The sequence below is a fragment of the Macadamia integrifolia genome, chromosome 14 (genome assembly GCF_013358625.1).
Source record: "Macadamia integrifolia cultivar HAES 741 chromosome 14, SCU_Mint_v3, whole genome shotgun sequence".
Lineage (NCBI taxonomy): Eukaryota > Viridiplantae > Streptophyta > Magnoliopsida > Proteales > Proteaceae > Macadamia > Macadamia integrifolia.
In genome coordinates this window covers 11,888,580-11,905,443 of record NC_056570.1, presented here as the reverse complement: position 1 = coordinate 11,905,443, position 16,864 = coordinate 11,888,580, and the positions used below count along the sequence as shown (strand labels likewise).

The 16,864-nt window shown below is 37.1% G+C and overlaps 3 protein-coding genes across 3 annotated transcripts; 2 read left to right on the top strand and 1 right to left on the bottom strand.

The window, feature by feature from the left end:
• The first annotated feature begins 672 nt into the window (after nt 1-672).
• Nucleotides 673-2,414, top strand: LOC122062162. Its single transcript, XM_042625863.1, has 2 exons — nt 673-1,730; nt 1,821-2,414. Exons 1-2 carry the CDS (start codon nt 1,401-1,403, stop codon nt 2,316-2,318), a joined length of 828 nt encoding a protein of 275 aa, XP_042481797.1. The 5' UTR covers nt 673-1,400; the 3' UTR covers nt 2,319-2,414.
• A 565-nt stretch (nt 2,415-2,979) lies between these two features.
• Nucleotides 2,980-3,550, top strand: LOC122060565. Its single transcript, XM_042623698.1, has 2 exons — nt 2,980-3,207; nt 3,295-3,550. Exons 1-2 carry the CDS (start codon nt 3,004-3,006, stop codon nt 3,535-3,537), a joined length of 447 nt encoding a protein of 148 aa, XP_042479632.1. The 5' UTR covers nt 2,980-3,003; the 3' UTR covers nt 3,538-3,550.
• A 1,771-nt stretch (nt 3,551-5,321) lies between these two features.
• On the bottom strand, nt 5,322-14,446 carry LOC122061253 (transmembrane protein 258-like). Its single transcript, XM_042624467.1, has 4 exons — nt 14,300-14,446; nt 14,074-14,180; nt 5,648-5,726; nt 5,322-5,532 (listed from the first exon to the last, which is right to left on the bottom strand). Exons 1-4 carry the CDS (start codon nt 14,300-14,302, stop codon nt 5,485-5,487), a joined length of 237 nt encoding a protein of 78 aa, XP_042480401.1. The 5' UTR covers nt 14,303-14,446; the 3' UTR covers nt 5,322-5,484.
• Between the last annotated feature and the right edge of the window lie 2,418 nt (nt 14,447-16,864).

The following is a 16,864-nucleotide window of genomic DNA, read 5'->3' as shown; positions in this document are numbered from 1 at the left end:
AAAAAAAAAAAAGATAATTATCTTTTTGTTGTTCGTCGAGTTCTCCGGGCATTCTCAGTCAAAGAAAGCAGTCGCCATGATTTTCTGAGCAAGTCCCCTGTCCTCTCCGGTCTCGAGATAGATTTCCATTGCACAAGTCCTGTAAGGAAGTATTTGATTCTGAAAATTCTCTCCAAAGATCAAAGTACTAGTAGTGGGAGTGTCAGATTCTCCTTCTTATTGTTTCTCTTTTTGTAGGAGGAAGGAAGTATTTGAATTTTTGGAACAGAGAGTGGGAGTGATTTGGAAATTTTGGTTGGTTAAGTATACTGCACGTTTGTTTGGACTTGGGGGAAGAAGAAATGAAGATTTGAATTTGGATAGTTGGATACTCGTACTAGTAGTGGGTAGGGGTTGCAGTCTTACTGGGGGATGATTTGAACAAAGTTTATTCTGACTTCTGAGTTCGCATTGCTTCTCAGTAATCTACAACGATTACTCTCTCATTTTATTGTTTTTTCTTTTTAAAGTGTTATGCGAGTTTTGATTTCTCTTTAACTTTTGATGTCTAATGTCGGATCATTTTTCATTCATAATAGTTGGACTCCTCTGGTTTTTCCTATTTACCTCTCTATTATTAACTGTTCTATATTATTGTTGCTGTTTCCTAGTTGAGGGTTCCCTTCTCATGCTTTGATTCCCAAAGGGTCATATGTATTCCAGTATATACACAAAAGAGTTCAGGTTGACAATATTCAGTTTAACAAGTTGCTGAATCCAAATAAGGTACCACATGTTCAAATATTTACCAAAGATTAGAGTTTATGCATGAAGCCATCTCTGCATCCCAAGTAATTTTATGATGTGGAGTAAGTAGGTTATGGTAAAAGGGTTTTTTTATGTGGCACCATAGATTTTGTTTATTTTGGGAAGTGAACACTCCAATCTTATTAAGCATGAGCTCATCTCTGCATCCTACATTGACGATGTGGATGATCACCTTTTCGAGCTCACATCCATGTCTGGTTTATTGCTATTTTATCTGATGAATAGTTGCCGTTTCATATTTCATATTTAGGAGAAGAATAAAAGAGTCAAATAAGACACAAGAGAAACCTCTCTCCTTATTGTAGTGTAAATCCATTGCATTGTCTGTAACTCTTTATCCCTTGACAATGAATATTTTTTGTATTTTGCACCTTTGTTTATGTAATTTTGGATGCAGTCTGTGAATCCCTTCTGACACCAATGAAAGATAGAGGGTTGACACCTTCAATTGTTCTCATGGGGCTTCATTGTATCCTTATACCTTCTAGAACCTATCATAGATTAAGGGTTAGGGTGCCTTGGTGAAAATCAGTGTTTTCAATTTGGATTTTAAATTCATGTTCTTTTTTTTTTTTTGGTAAAATAGTGAGAAAATGTCAACTTCAAAACAAGCAGTTAATGAGACTGCAAAATGGAGCCAAGCAAATGTAGACACCCTTATTGTTCTGATGGTAGAGGAAGTTAAGAAAGGACATAGGACTACTTCGACTTTTAATAAAGCTGGTTGGAACAACATTGCCAATAACTTCAAAGAAAAAACTGGGGTCAACTATGCCATTGTACAGTTGAAGAATAAAGTGAACAAACTGAGGCAGGATTATAGTCAGTTTAAGAAGTTATTGGAGACAACTGGTTTTGGTTGGGATACTGCTTCAAGAACTTGTATTGTTGATGATGAATCCATCTGGGAATCGCATATTAAGGTATACTCAATTTGTATTTAATTTGAGTATTTTGAAATTACAGGATATATCAATTCAAGTATTTGATTATGCGTATTTTTTATTTATTAGGATAACCCTACTTGGGCACGATTTAAGAAGCACGGACTACCACAATGGCCAGAACTATGTATGGTATTTGGTGATACATATGCAGACGGCGAAGGAAGTGGGACTCAAACAACCATGTTGGAAACTTTGGGGGCCAATGATGCTAGGAATATGATTGAGTCTTGTGATGAGTCAAGATCCGCTGATGAAGTTACTCCATTAGGTGACACTCAAACTGAAGCAGTGGAAAAAAGGCCAGTTACTAAGCATAGGCATGATAGGACTCCAAATGCGAAAAGGAGGAGGAGCAAGTCTAATGATTGGTCAATGGCATTCAAGGCAATTCAAGATATTAGTAAATCAAGGGTAGAACGAGATGCGAGCATGTCCACTGCTTCAACCCAAAATGCGGAACAGATGTATGGAATTACTAGGGCCATGGAGGTGCTTGAGTCAGGATATGAGTTAGATGAAGCACTATACGAGAAAGCACTTCGGAAGTTAATGGCTGACCCGTAATGGAGAGAAGCATTAATTTCCTGCCCTCCTCATCGGAAGTCAATACTCCTTCGTACCCTTCAGTAGTTTGCTTCTTGAAAAGTTCTTTCAATTAGATAGATTGAAACTCTACTTGGATTGTGCCTTGACCCTACTTTTAACTTTGATGGTTTGCTATGTTTTCCTTCACTTTTTAAGATGTTATGGATGACTGTGTCTTGACTTTTGTTTATAACTGTAGTATTTGATGTCCTGAATATTTGATCATTGTACCTTGACACTACTTTTAACTTTGATGGTTTGCTATGTTTTCCTTCATTTTTTTTAAGGTGTCTTGGATATTTGTTCAAAATTATGGTTTGATGTGTTTGCATATTTCTAATTTTATATTATAGGAATGGATCAAAGAATGATCGCATCTAGGGAACACATTGAACAAATGGAAAGGGATGACACTGATGCAGAAATCATGATGTGTATAATGTTGTTGATGAAAGCACATGATTCATTATACACTAGAGAGCCCATACGAGATAGTAAATTGACAGGACCAGAGCGAGTGAGTGAGGTTCTAAACGGACATGTAGACAGATGCTATGAACAGTATAAAATGGAACGCCATGTCTTCCTCAACCTTGAAGCGTTAATGCGACAACGTGGTTGGTTGGAAGATAGTCGATATTTAAGAGTGGATGAGCAGTTGGCAATGTTTATATCTATCGTTGGTCACAATGATAGGTATAGAGACATAGCAGAACACTTTCAGCGTTCTCTTAACACTATAGGTGAACACTTTAAGAAAGTGTTACGTGCTTTCATACTACTGGGACAAGAGAATATCAAACCTCCAAACTTCAGTCGTTGCCCTAAACAGATTCTTGAAAAACCAAAGCTCTATCCTTTCTTCAAGGTATGTTGTTTATGATTAAAACAATGATTATGTTGTTTTGTGGTTATACGTGGTTTGATTTGATGAATATCCATGTATTGGTACTAGGACTGCATTGGCGCGATTGATGGCACTCATGTTAGTGCTTCTGTACCTTTATCCAAACAAATACCGTACAGAGGAAGGAAAGGAGATACGACCTGGAATGTTATGTGTGCATGTGACCTTGACATGAAATTCACTTTTGTGTACGCTGGTTGGGAGGGTTCGGCAAATGATTGTCGAGTATTCAATGAGGCATTGAATAACCCTAAATTTGAATTTCCTCATCCTCCACCTGGTACGTTCTAAATCTTAACATCAATAGTTGATTATCCTCTATTTTACATATTGTGTTGATTCATTACTTTTCACTTTACGTGCTAGGTAAATAATATGTGGTTGATTCTGGTTATCCATCTACTACTGGATTCTTGACGCCGTTCAAAGGACAAAGATACCATCTAAATGATTATAGGAATAGACGTCCAAGGACAGCAGTAGAGCTATTTAATAATAGACACTCTTCTGTTAGGAATGTTATAGAGCGCAGTTTTGGTTCTTTGAAGAAGCGCTTCCCAATTCTGAGCAAAATGCCATGTTTTCCATTGAACACCCAAACATGCATCGTCATTGCTTGTTGTGCACTTCACAACTTCATTCGGGAGGAAGAAATTGCGGACAAGAATTTTAAGGAGTTTGGTGAAAATTGGTGGAATGAGGAGCCTGAAGAAATTCAAGATTATGTACCACCGGCTCACATTAGTATAAGCTTAGCAGAAAGAAGAAGACAGATGGATGATCTTCGGAAAAAGATTGCAAATGAGTTAGCTGTTAAAGCTGGAATGGCTCAAATTACATGATTACATTTTGATGATTGGATTTAAACTTTGAAGTAGTGGGACATGTTTTGCAGTTAAGAATTAAATTGGAAGACCTAATTTATGCCCTTAAGTTCATAATTAGATACTTTAAGAATTATGTCAATACTTGCATTTATTCTTGTTCATACTTTTATGTTATTATGATAGATCATATTTTTGTTGAAACATTTCATATTTCATATGGCAAGGAAACACGGCCAAATATTTCATATTTGAAGTGAACACCATGTTGTTGATATGGAGATATTCTTATTTGTCTCATTCGACTTAAGTTATTTGGGTAATCATGGTTTTCATAACTTAGAATTTATTAAAAAACCATTGACTATCCTTAGATTTTATTTAAAAATCACAACTTTGACACCCATGGTGAAGATGGCACTTTATGTAAATATTGGTTTATAACAGAAACGATTCTGTTAAGTACGAACCATACATGTTTCTGTTTCTTTCAGATTATAAAATCATTTTTTTTGGCGATTACCATACAACATTTAAGATGCAGAATCACTAAAAAAAAATAGAAATGCAAAAAAGTGTGCTAGACCCAAAATCATGTTAAAAAAACAAAATCGTTACAGTACAGAGCCTTAGTGAACAAACCAAGTTGGGCAGAAAACTCGTACTTTTGGTTTAAGTTATTTGCTTCAATAGGGATGCGTACAAGGTCTGGAAAACTGGTTAAACACTTCTATTATCTTATCTTAATGATATTTTTTGTTTCTCACACACACATAAAAAGAGTAAGTTGGGCAGAAATCACCTCCGAAGAGGTATTTGTATGGTGGTTGGTAGATGACCCGCCAGTGAGTTGAAGCCAGGGTTTTAAAGAGCGGGATTTCGATCCAGGGACCTATATCTGTCTCAACTGATTCTAGCTGGAGTCAGTCCGCATCGGCCATGTTTTTTAATCGGCAGTGAAACAGCTTAAACTAAAAACAAAAATAAGGGCTCCAGTCTCCAGAATCTTTGCTTCCCCACCCCCAAAACAAAAAAAAAAAAAAAAAAAAAAAAAAAAACCCTTTTCAGTCTTCGCCTCTCCCACTGCAACATTGCTGCTCTCTCTCCCTTTCCCCACCCCCTTCCAGCTACAATATTCCCACCTTAGAAATTTCTTTCCTAGGAGAGGCTTGCAGACCAGCAAATTTGTAAGCTTTAATGTAGTGCTAGGTTCTAACTTTATTTGGTTGATTTGGCCACACTGGATGCCACTGAACAAAATTGGGTGGCCTTTGATTAAATGCCACCTTAGGGTTGGTCTCACATTAACAACTAAGCATAATTTCTAGAAATAACATCAAAGTACCATTTTGAAATAAAATTCTTCTGAAATATATTTTTTTTTTTGCAAACCCCTGTCAACCATCTATAGAAGTCAAACGTAAACTCCGCAAGTAAGTAGCAGAAATAATGATCCAAAGCCCTGCCAAAAAAAAAAAAAATCAAATTGTCGTAAGAAATGGTCTAGATTTTGTCATTGCAAAGGAAAAGAATATTTACTAGTGTGGCAAAACAGAAGCAATAGATTGTGAAAATACCAAGAAAACAGATGCCGCCGCACCAGTTGCAAGCTCCTTTGCTAAACTGCGATATTGTTTGGATGCAGTGGCTGCATAGCTGCAGAATCACATTTATCGTATAAATCATAACAATAAAAGAGGTAATGTATAAAAGGTGGGGGGGGGGAGAGAGAGAGAGAAAGAGACTCCTTTCAATGACCTCCAATACATATTTCCTCCAACAATGGTATCACATCCTTCTAATATCCATAGACTTTCAAATTTCAACCACTCGGAAGATTAACAAAAAGTTCACAATATTTTGAAAGAATCAACTGTCGAAATTTACAAGTTAGGGATCAGGGGAAAACCGGATTCAACCGCTCAAGGATTTGTACATTTGCAAACCAAAGGTTCCAAACATCAGTATGGAACAGGAATTATTTCTAGGGGTAATTACCTAGATCCACTAGATACGATAATAAATTACAAGATAAGTAGGTTTCAAACTTATTTTACATTGACTAGTTTCAACTTTGAAAATATTTACTCAATCCCCAGAATTTGTTATTGCTCATGCGGTTCAAGAAAAAAATAAAAGTAAACTTCCTAAAATACCCCAACCACCCGAACTTGCAACCCCAAGGCCCTCCAAGAATTGGGATGCGTTAAACGTCACCGCCGCTCCCACACACAGACACACCACTCCTCCTATCTGTCCCAACGATGAGAACACATACGGTAGACTCAGCAGCACCGAAGCTACTATCAAAATCGTCAAATGGTATCCACAGTACATCCATGATCCTACAATATTATATAAATGAAATCAACTTGAAAACCTAATCATCTCCCTCAACCTCACTGAGATAAAACTACCTAACAACCATTTCACCTGGACCAATAAACAAACACCACCCAAGCTCATCAAGGAAAGCCTTGACAAGACCTTTGCCTCCCCTGCATGGCTATCCATGTTCCCCAATGCTTGCCTCACCAAAATCTCCCCTCTTGGATCTGAGCACAACCCTATCCTCCTACACAATCAAACACCCCGTCCCAGTACCAAAAAGATTTTCCATTTTCAATATGCCTGGACTGCCCATCCAGATTTCTTTGCTTTTTGCTGGGAGAGCTGGAAATCCATTGACCATGATCTGTTCACTAAAAAGCTGGCCTGTTTGAGCAGAATGCTTTCCAATTGGAATAAGTTCTGTTTTGGGAATATTAACACTCTCAAGTCAGGCCTTTTTGAATCACATTGTTTAGCAGAAGACTACTGATGACTAGGGATATTGCTGTCTCTGCTATTTCTGAGAAACTTCGTTGGATCCTGGAAGCTGAGGAAATTTTCTGGTTCCAGAAATCCAGGCAAATCTATGTTTCCCAGGGAGACCGAAACACCAAATTCTTTCATGCTATGGCTAAATTCAACATGAAAAAGAGAAATATTGATTCAATCAAAACCAGAGATGGAACGGTCATTGATGACCCAAGCCTTATGGCCAATGAGTTTGCCTCTTTCTTGTCCTCTCTTTTTACTACCTCCAACCCTTTGGATCCATCTTTCATTGAATGCTTGTTTCCCCCCACCATCCTTCCTCATGAACGAGAATCATTGCATATCAGTCCTTCTTTTGAGGAGATCAAGAAATCTGTCTTCTCCATTGAAGCTTATAAAGCTCCGGGGCCTGATGGTTTCCAGGCTATTTTTTATCACAAATTTTGGGATTTAATCTCTAATGATGTCTATAACATGGTGAACACATTCTTCTGTGAGTTGTTCCTTCCACCTGGAACTAATCACACCCATGTGTGTCTAATCCCCAAAAAAGATTCTGCTTCCTTCGTGGAGGATTTTAGATCTATAAGTCTATGCAATGTGTCCTACAAAATTATTGTGAAAATCCTGGCAAATAGACTAAAAGGTCTTCTTCACAAGTTCATCTCCCCCTGCCAATCAGCTTTTGTCCCTGGTAGACAAATCTCTGACAATATCATCATTGCCCATGAGATTTTTTATTACCTCAAAAACATTAAAGGGCGAATGGGCTATGTGGCCATCTAATGTAAGAGTAGATTATAAGAAACTACCCCAGCAGTTTATAACCGCAAACAATACCAACATGATCAGGAAACAAAGAAATAAGACCATCAAATAAACCTCCAAGGATACAATACCCATACAGGAGCAAAACCAGCCCAAAACCTAACCCAATAGGAAAGAGAAAGACTTGCTATAGAGCTGGAGAGAGAAAGGTGCGACTAGGCCTGTAGGAGTCCGATTGAGCTGCACTCTTGGGCGTAGATAGTCACTAGGGAGGGTACAAAAACCCCCAAAGTTGAGAAGATTCTGGCAGCTAGTTGTGAAGTTACAAGCTTTCTTGATTTTCTGACCTAGGAGAGAGAACTTCAAGATTCTTAAGAATAGTAGCTGGTCGACTTTAGATGGTCTTCAAGAGATGATCGATTGATCTTCTAAAAGTGTAGAACCAGTCACCAAAAGGATCTGCAGATCAGATCTCAGACTTGGGGAGCACGATTGGCTTCAAAAACAAGAACTCTTTGGCTGATCGATTATGGTTTTTAATGCTTGGATAGATCTGAACTTCTTTAATACTCACAGCAGCAGTAAACATAAACAGCAACAATTAAGAATGAAAATAGAAAGATTAAACAAAGAAGAAACAAGGGAAAGCAGGGGAGGAGGTGGCTATCTCAGCCTGGGCTTCTCACCCACAGCTATCTCAGCTACTCTAAGCATTTAGTTGCAAATTTTCTTTTCATTCAAATCTGTGAAATAATGGTACATATGCCTCTCTATTTATAGAGGGGAAGTTTACAATCAAATTAAGACTAGGAGCTAGTTTCCAAAGAGGACTAGACACTCCTACTACAACTAGGAATTCAAAATAGGACTAGGACTTGACTTTATGACTCCAACATGGAATAGGACTAACTAACTAATAGTCCATATAGGAATTTACAACCGACTAATGGCCTAATGGGCCTTTATTGAATTAAATAACAATTAATTAAACTAATGAATTAAATCCCGTTTTCTTTTTTTCTACCCATATTTTAGGCCCATTAAAGTGACCCATTTCAAAGAAAACTCATGGATCAAAGGCCCAACACATATATAACACAACCCAAGGCTTATTTGCAATAAAATAATCCTAAGTGACTTATCTCTATCACCATCAAACTTGATATGGCAAAGGCCTATGACAAATTGGAATGGGGTGTCTTAAGGGGCATCTTTGATTTCTAGGATTTGGGGATAAATGGGGAGACCTAATTAACTATCTAATTAGCTCCTCTTCTTTCTCCATTAAACTTAGAGGATCTGCTTATAACCATTTTGAACCCACCAGGGGCATTCGACAACGTTGCCCTCTCATCCCTTTCCTTTTCATTGTGGCTATGGAAGGGTTATCTAGACTTCTTTTTACGTACAGGGACCTTAATATGTTTAAGGGAATCAGGGTGGCTAGGCATGCTCCTGAAGTCTCACATCTTTTCTATGCCGATGACACATTTATTTTCTGCCGAGCTACCCCGGAGGATGTCTCCACCATTAAATGCATCATTGAACTTTTCTCTGATTTATCAGGTCTTTCGGTTAATTTTGAAAAAAAGTGGAATCTTCTTCAGCCCTAATGTTCTAGTTCTTGGAAAAACAGCATATGTAACATTCTTAAAATAAACGAAATGCACAAATCTTCTGTTTATTTAGCAACAAATCTTTTTCCCCAAGAGCTAGATCGACAAGATTTAACCACATTATCAAAAGGGCATCTAACAAGCTTATGGAAAGCTAATCTTCTTTCTTTTGCAGGTAGAACGGTTTTACTACAATCCACTCTTGCAGCAATCCCATCTTACCTCATGTCATGTTTCTCATTCCCAAAAACAGTATGTAAAAAGCTTGATTCAATTTATTTGCAGTTTTGGAATGGGAATATTCAAGGAAGAGGAACACACCTCACTGGCTGGCAAAGGATTTGCAAGCCTAAATCGCAAGGAGGGCTTGGTCTAAGGAATTCTGAAATTCAGAATAAAGCCTTACTAATCAAGCTGGGATGGAGACTACTCAGTGAAAATAAAGCCCTATGGACTCAGATTATTTCAAATAAATATTTTTCCAACAGATCCATCTTTCATCCTGCAACTTTGAAAAAGAAAGGATCAATCATCTGGGGAAGCATTGTAAGTATCCTCCCTACCCTCAAAAAAATGACTATCAAGAGGATTGGAAATGGGTCAACAACTCACTTCTGGGATGATCCCTGGATACCAAACAATCCATGCTTGGTATCCTCTCTTGCTTGGGCTGCTACTGAATTCCGATGCAGGGTACCCATCTCTCTCTCTCTCACAGATAAAGGAGAAAAAAAGATCGATCAAAGGGAGATGTTTGAGAGATAGATACTGTCCTCTTACAGACACTCAAACCTCGACCTACTTATAATATCAAATTTTCAAACCATTACGTGGAACAACCTTAATTCTTGGAGGGCCTTGGGGTTGTAGGTTGGGGTGGAGTTATAGAGCAAGGGGTTGCAGGAGGGAGGGTGTGGCCTTTGTGGAGAAGGAAGGAGAAGAGGCGGAAGAGGAGAGGGGAGGAGCCGAGGGGGAAGTGTAGAAATGCAACCCTAAAACGATGCAGAAGATAATGAAAAACAGAACAAACAATGCACACAGATTTACGAGATTTGGCAAGATTACATACGTCCTCGGTGAGATGAGATCCTGCTTCACTATCAATGGAGAATAAGATTACAACGCTCGTCCTCACACCTCTCAATATTGCTTGCATTACAGAGAAAGAAACCTTTAGCAGGACCACAGTCCTGCCTATTGAGGCGCTGCACCAGTACTCCCTGAATTAAACTATGACGAAATACAAGACATCGTACACCAACAAGAAGTAGGTCCCACATGCGATTAAAAATGAATTGAATAAAAATAAAAGAATTGAGGTTGGGGTATTTTAGGAACTTTTCTTCTTTTTTTTTTAACCGAGCAATAACAAATTATGGGGATTAAGTAAATATTTTCAAAGTTGAAACTAATCAATGTAAAATAAATTTGAAACCTACTTATCTTGTAATTTATTTTCTTATCTAGTGGATCTAGGTAATTTCCCCTTATTTCTATTATACTTCCAATCTTAACACCTTCAATGTCAACATGGAGTTAATCCTCAGCACATGATTGAATGATAACTCAATTTAAAGGAAACTCCTAGATATGCAAAAGTTTGCCAGTCTCGAAGACTATTAGTTCAAAACTCAAGCAACAACAACTCAGCCTTATCCCAAATTCCCAACTAAATGGGGTCAGCTACATGGATCTTTGCCCTCCAATCAGCTCTATTCGAGGTCATACTTGATACAAAGCCTAAGCTATGCATGTCTTTCCTCACCACTTCTCCTAAGGTCATTTTAGGTCTGCACCTGGCTCTTTTAGTTCCTTCAATCTGAATCAAATCACATCTCTATCATGGAGCATCCAAAGGCCTCTGTTGAATATGGTCATGCCATCTCAAACGACTTTCTTGCAGCTTATCATGTATCGGAGCTACTCCAAAATCAACTTTAGTATGATAATTCCTTACTTTATCCTTCCTAGTTTTGCCACACGTCCATATCAACATCCTTATCTCCATTATACTAAGTTCATCCACATGATGTTTCTTGATTGCCCACCATATATCATAGCCGGTTGTATGATTGTCTCATGGAATTTCCCTCGACTTTTAAAGGAATAGGCCAATCACACAACACTCCAGACGCACATCTCCATGTCATCCATCCTGTTTTAATCCTCTGTAAAGCATCGTCCTCTATATCACCTTCTTTATTTATGATTGAGCCCAGATACCTAAAATAATTACTTTGTGGAATCTCTCTCTCATTGATTTTCATCACCACATTATCTGTCCTAACGTAAAAAAAGTTATATGAGAAAATGAAATGGTATTAAAGCATAGCAATTATAAAAATACGAAGCTTCATAATTATATTTCTTCTAGAAACAAGTTTTACTGAAGATACGAAAGAGAGGCAGATGTTCAAAGACAATATAACACATCAAGGTTCTGTTTGTCAAGGAACATAGAAATTAAATTTTAAAATATACTGTCAACTAAATAAATTAGCACCATATCTTTTATATATGCATAAGAATACCTCTTTTAGATGCAATGGCCAAATATTACATAATCAAACCAGAACCAGGGCCGATGAGAGGGTACATGAGAATGACAGATGGAAGAATTTGTGCGAGAGAAACATCAACTGTGTGCAATTTTTGGAGGATAAACAGAAATTCCAAGATACGAAGGAAGACTTGTTAACGGGTTCCATAGTAAAAACAGTTTTTCAACAAAAATGACGAGTATGATTTATGTAAAACAAAAAACAAATAAGAGGACTAGAAAATCAATATCTAAATCCATGTTTTAGCAGCCTAAACTTAGTTTTCTGGCCAAAAGAAAACACAGTTCACTTTTGCCATCCAAACCTGGACTTGTAGCCCAAACACATTATTTTGTTCCGCTGCATATCCCAAAGGAATGAGTTATTCAAATCAACTCCATGAAAATTCAAAAGAAGCAGGAAAGAATTGAGGGTATCTGTATACCATTCCACTTGATTACGCATGCATGTGAATGGCCATGACAAGAGGTCTACAGCATCATTCCCTTAAAAAAAATGATGGTTCTTTCTACGTCATCAAGTACTATTCAAAAAATGAAAGAAGAAAGTACTTCCAGTAACGTCATACTGAAAATAAATGATATATTTATTATTCATAGGTGTTACTCATAATAAATAGTGTACTTATATTCTTACTTAGATATTAGGTTCCTCCCCCACCACTTCCAAAGAGAAGGAGGTTACAAGGATGCTGTGTTGCTAGATTCGGTGTATGTATTGTCTGACTTGAGGCATAGGAAGGGTTGATAGATGAATCTGAACTGCTTAATATATAGGGTACATCCGGATTTGCCATATATCAAATTATATGGGCTGTCTCAGTTTAATAACCCACCTTGTATGAACTTCCGCCCCTGTATTCCTAGCTGGATAACTGTTATCCAAACATTACTTTTCAACATTTCTGAATGCTTCACTTAGGATGTATCAAATCTCGCTAGGGCTGAAACTTACACATGAATGGGAGAGGGTGCAGCATATCTATGGACCAAATTCTGCTGCCAGGAAAGCTACAACAGGCAGCTATTGCTGTTTCTTCAAACAAGTTAGCAGTAGATTCTTTCAAATTAAGTCATGGGAGACCTTCTTGTACAGGATAGTGAACCATTCCACTATTGGTGATTTTGAGTAAAGGAAGGCACACTTCTAGATCAGTGCAAATGCGCAATAGACCAAGTTTTTTCACATCAATTTTAATTTTTTCATGGAGAAAACCACAGCAACCATTATGATGGCTTCTGTGCCAATATGATGAATGATTCACATGGGCATGGAATTAACGATATGAAACTGAAGAATGGGCGCGAGGCTGCAAAGCATTGGGCATGTTCTGATGTTCCCATAACCAAATATGAAACCACCAACTATGATGCATGCTTGAAGTGCAACTTAAGGGTGAAAGGAGCAACAAATTTAGCAAATCAAGCCACTATAATCTTTCTTCAACAAAGCCCATCTGTTTCAGATATATGTACTCACACCCACATGCTAGGGCACTTGTGTGTAAACAAGTGCAATAATGTTTCCACTTAAATATGACTCTGCCGACAACAAATGTTTTATGGGTACCTCCTATCTTTAAAATTTAGAGCTGAAGCAGTTAATTCTTAGTTGGCGATGAAATTACTTGATGCATATATAACTCACTTTCAATCACATGAATAATGAATTATAATAATGTATCACATATATTCGATGATGGACATCTCATAAATTCACAGGCTAGTACTGCATTATAATGAAGAGAAACAACAACTCTTCTTCTTTGGAATGCTATAAGAGACAAAGGTAGGCAAGCTAATTGCCAGTAACAGAGGAAAAGCAGCAATTTTGGATTGAAATGACCAACTCAAAAGTATAACAGATCGATAATAAAAAAACTAGATTCAAAGATAGTCAAGGCCCTGCTAAGCATTGTTTTAAGGATCATCCAGGATTTCACTTGGCAGTCAAAATCATACATAAATCGCCAACGTGAAAAGATAATTTTTTTTTCTAGAATGAAAAATGTCAACAACCGATTATAACCTGATAATTCCCAGAATTGTCGATAATTCAGATCAAACAAAAGCAGATTCCAAAGAATACAAAATCATTAACAACTTCGCTCGCATTCAAACAAAGTAAAAAATATGCAACAAAATTAAATAAAGAAAATTGAATTCGACTCATAGATCTAGGTTCTATCACATTATATTTCAGAGATTAATGAAGCGTGAGTTGAATTGGATGGCTCACATGAAGAATGAAGCGGTGACTACTAAGCCGATCGCAAGCATGAAAAGGGCCAATGTCGGATACAACGCTTCTGGTACAGGACTTGTGATGGGTTTTGCTTCTTGAGCCTTTTTCCAAATCAAAACAAAAAACAAAAACAATCAGAAGATGAAGAACATAACGACCTTAACGACTATAGGGCCTAGATTCATGTCTGTAACTTCACAATGTTAAAGATGATTCTCACCATCGCTGATGAAAGGGGATAAGATAACTGGTCTCGGAGCTCGCGCCTGAACTTGGTCGCTGTGTTTCGCTTCGTCAGTCAACAACTTCACTAACACGGTCGCAAGACTCGCAACTCTACCTTCCCCGTCGTATGCAGGGTTTTAAAATTCAGACTCGGCATCCGAGTCGGTCAGTGCCGATTCCCGTTTTAATCGGTCCGAAACTGGTCATTATTTTTCGCCCCTTCCAAATAAAAAATGCTTAATCTCCGAATTGAGGTCGAATCGCTTCCCATTTGATCCGGAATTGGTCTCAAAAACCTTGGCCGGAATCAGGATTGATCTTGATCAATGATCAATTTTGATCTAATTAACTGATTCGACTTTTATTCCAATTTTTTTAAACCATGGTACATAGTCAGCATATATGGAATCGGAGAAAAACAATGAAGAGCGAACTTCGTGTATAAGCGTAGAGAGATCATTTCATATGAGAATAAGATATATAGAGTAGAGAGAGGGATAATTTACCTTGGTAGGCGCCTCAAATAACCTCTTTCCTTACTTATCATTAAGGAGAGGTTCCTTGTATCACTAACGTGGGATAATATGGCGGTGGATTGTTGTGCTAGTCTCTCCGATAATTAGTCCAGATACATGTAAGTTGACCCATAAAACTTGGTTTGAAAAAAAAAAAACCAATGTGGGATTATCTCCCATGCCATAACCATGTCCCCATGGGATTCATCTATATGGCGTCTTTTCTTATTTTCTAAGCATGTGTTATTGGGCCTTTAGGTCTATGCACGGTTTGTCTCCGAGCTATGTCTTTGTTTGATTTCTTTGAATCCCTAGTTTGTTCCACATTTTTTTTTTCTTCTAAGACGGATCTCTGTTATGTGCTATATATTTCAGTTATAATAATGTATTTTATTTGATTATTTCGTAAATAAGTGTGTTTTTCAACATCAAATGCAACTCCATTAATTTTCTTCATGTTTCTTGCCGAATATCAAACTTTACCATATCGGGTTCAGCGTGTACTTATTTGTGGTGGTTGCTTTAGATCTAGCTTCATATGATAGTGGTTAGGTTTCTATTGTTCTCTATAAATAAGATTTCATTTTTGTCTCTTTGAGCTATGACGTTTTTAAGGATTGTGTTGACATCAAAGGCTAAAGATATCAAAATTTACCATCCGATGATAGACTTGTACTTATTTGTGATGGTTGCTTAGATCCAGCTTCATATGATAGTGGTTGGGCTTCTACTATTCTTTTTAGAACAAAATTTCATTATGTATGTTTTGAATTATAATCCTTTTTGGGATTGTGTTGCCATTAAAGGCCAATGATATCTTATGGAGTTTACACCAAGCAATGGCAAAAGGATATAGTTGAACCTAATTTTGGCTCGACTTATGTATTTAGTTTTGAATTTAAAAATTGACAGGTGGAATGAATGCAAGCTCCTATATCACATAGATTCATTCATATTTACTTAATGATTAAAATCTTTATAAATATTTGTAATGTAGAATTTTAGAAAAAAAAATTATTATTGTTACCAAGGCATGTTGTTTATTGTTCATTCCAACCGTTGGATAGAGTGGACATGATCTACAGTAGCCATGGTCATACCCTTAAATGTAGGGGAGTAATGGGCAGCCATGGGAAAGGAGTCTTCACTAAGGGTGGGGTCCTGGGGGAGAAAGAGATAGACACATGGTTGGGCAATCAAACAGTTTGCACACCCTTTTCAAAAATCTATAAACAATCAACTTGTTTGAAGAAAGGCATTTACAAACTAGACTTCAGTACCAAGTGAACTATGGCTGTTTAATCAAAAAAGACTATCAAATTTGACATATGGTCTATTTAGGGAACTTATGCCCATTCAACATTAGGACCACAATATCATTATTAATCTATCACACATTGATCCTCTTATTTTTTTTTTTGTTTTATTTTCATTTTCTACAAAAATAAAAAATAGCCACATCAACGGATGTTTTTTCATGCCATCTCCTACCATGTGGACCTTGCACTTACATTCTTTGTCCTTCGTGACCTTTTGAAATTTTTATCACCGAATTTTATTCTCACATTATGATTGGTGTGACGTGGATGATTTCCCAACACTTTGGGACAAGCACCAAACAACTGATAAGAACAGATAATCTCCAAACAAATTTGAAGGATTTAGCTTAATCAATTCACTTTAATCACCCACAAATGAAATGACTAGGCACGGAGGTATCAGATTGTGAAACAGATCTAGGTGAAGTTACCCAAGTTCACAAGTCGGTTTAGTCTATATTGGTGCCTATAGAAGATATGAAATTCAACTATTTGACCAAAAAAGATATTAATGCTACATGTCTTTACAACCATTATACAAGTGGAATTAATCAACATTGTGAAAGCATATCATACGCATGGAAGTTTTTATAATGGATCATGTTCCGACAATGCTTGACTTTGAATTGAGATTTACATGGATATGACCCTAATTTGGCCCATTAAAAAATAAAAATAAAAAATAAAAAAAAATAAATGCAAAGAAGACTAGAAAAGTATTGGGTA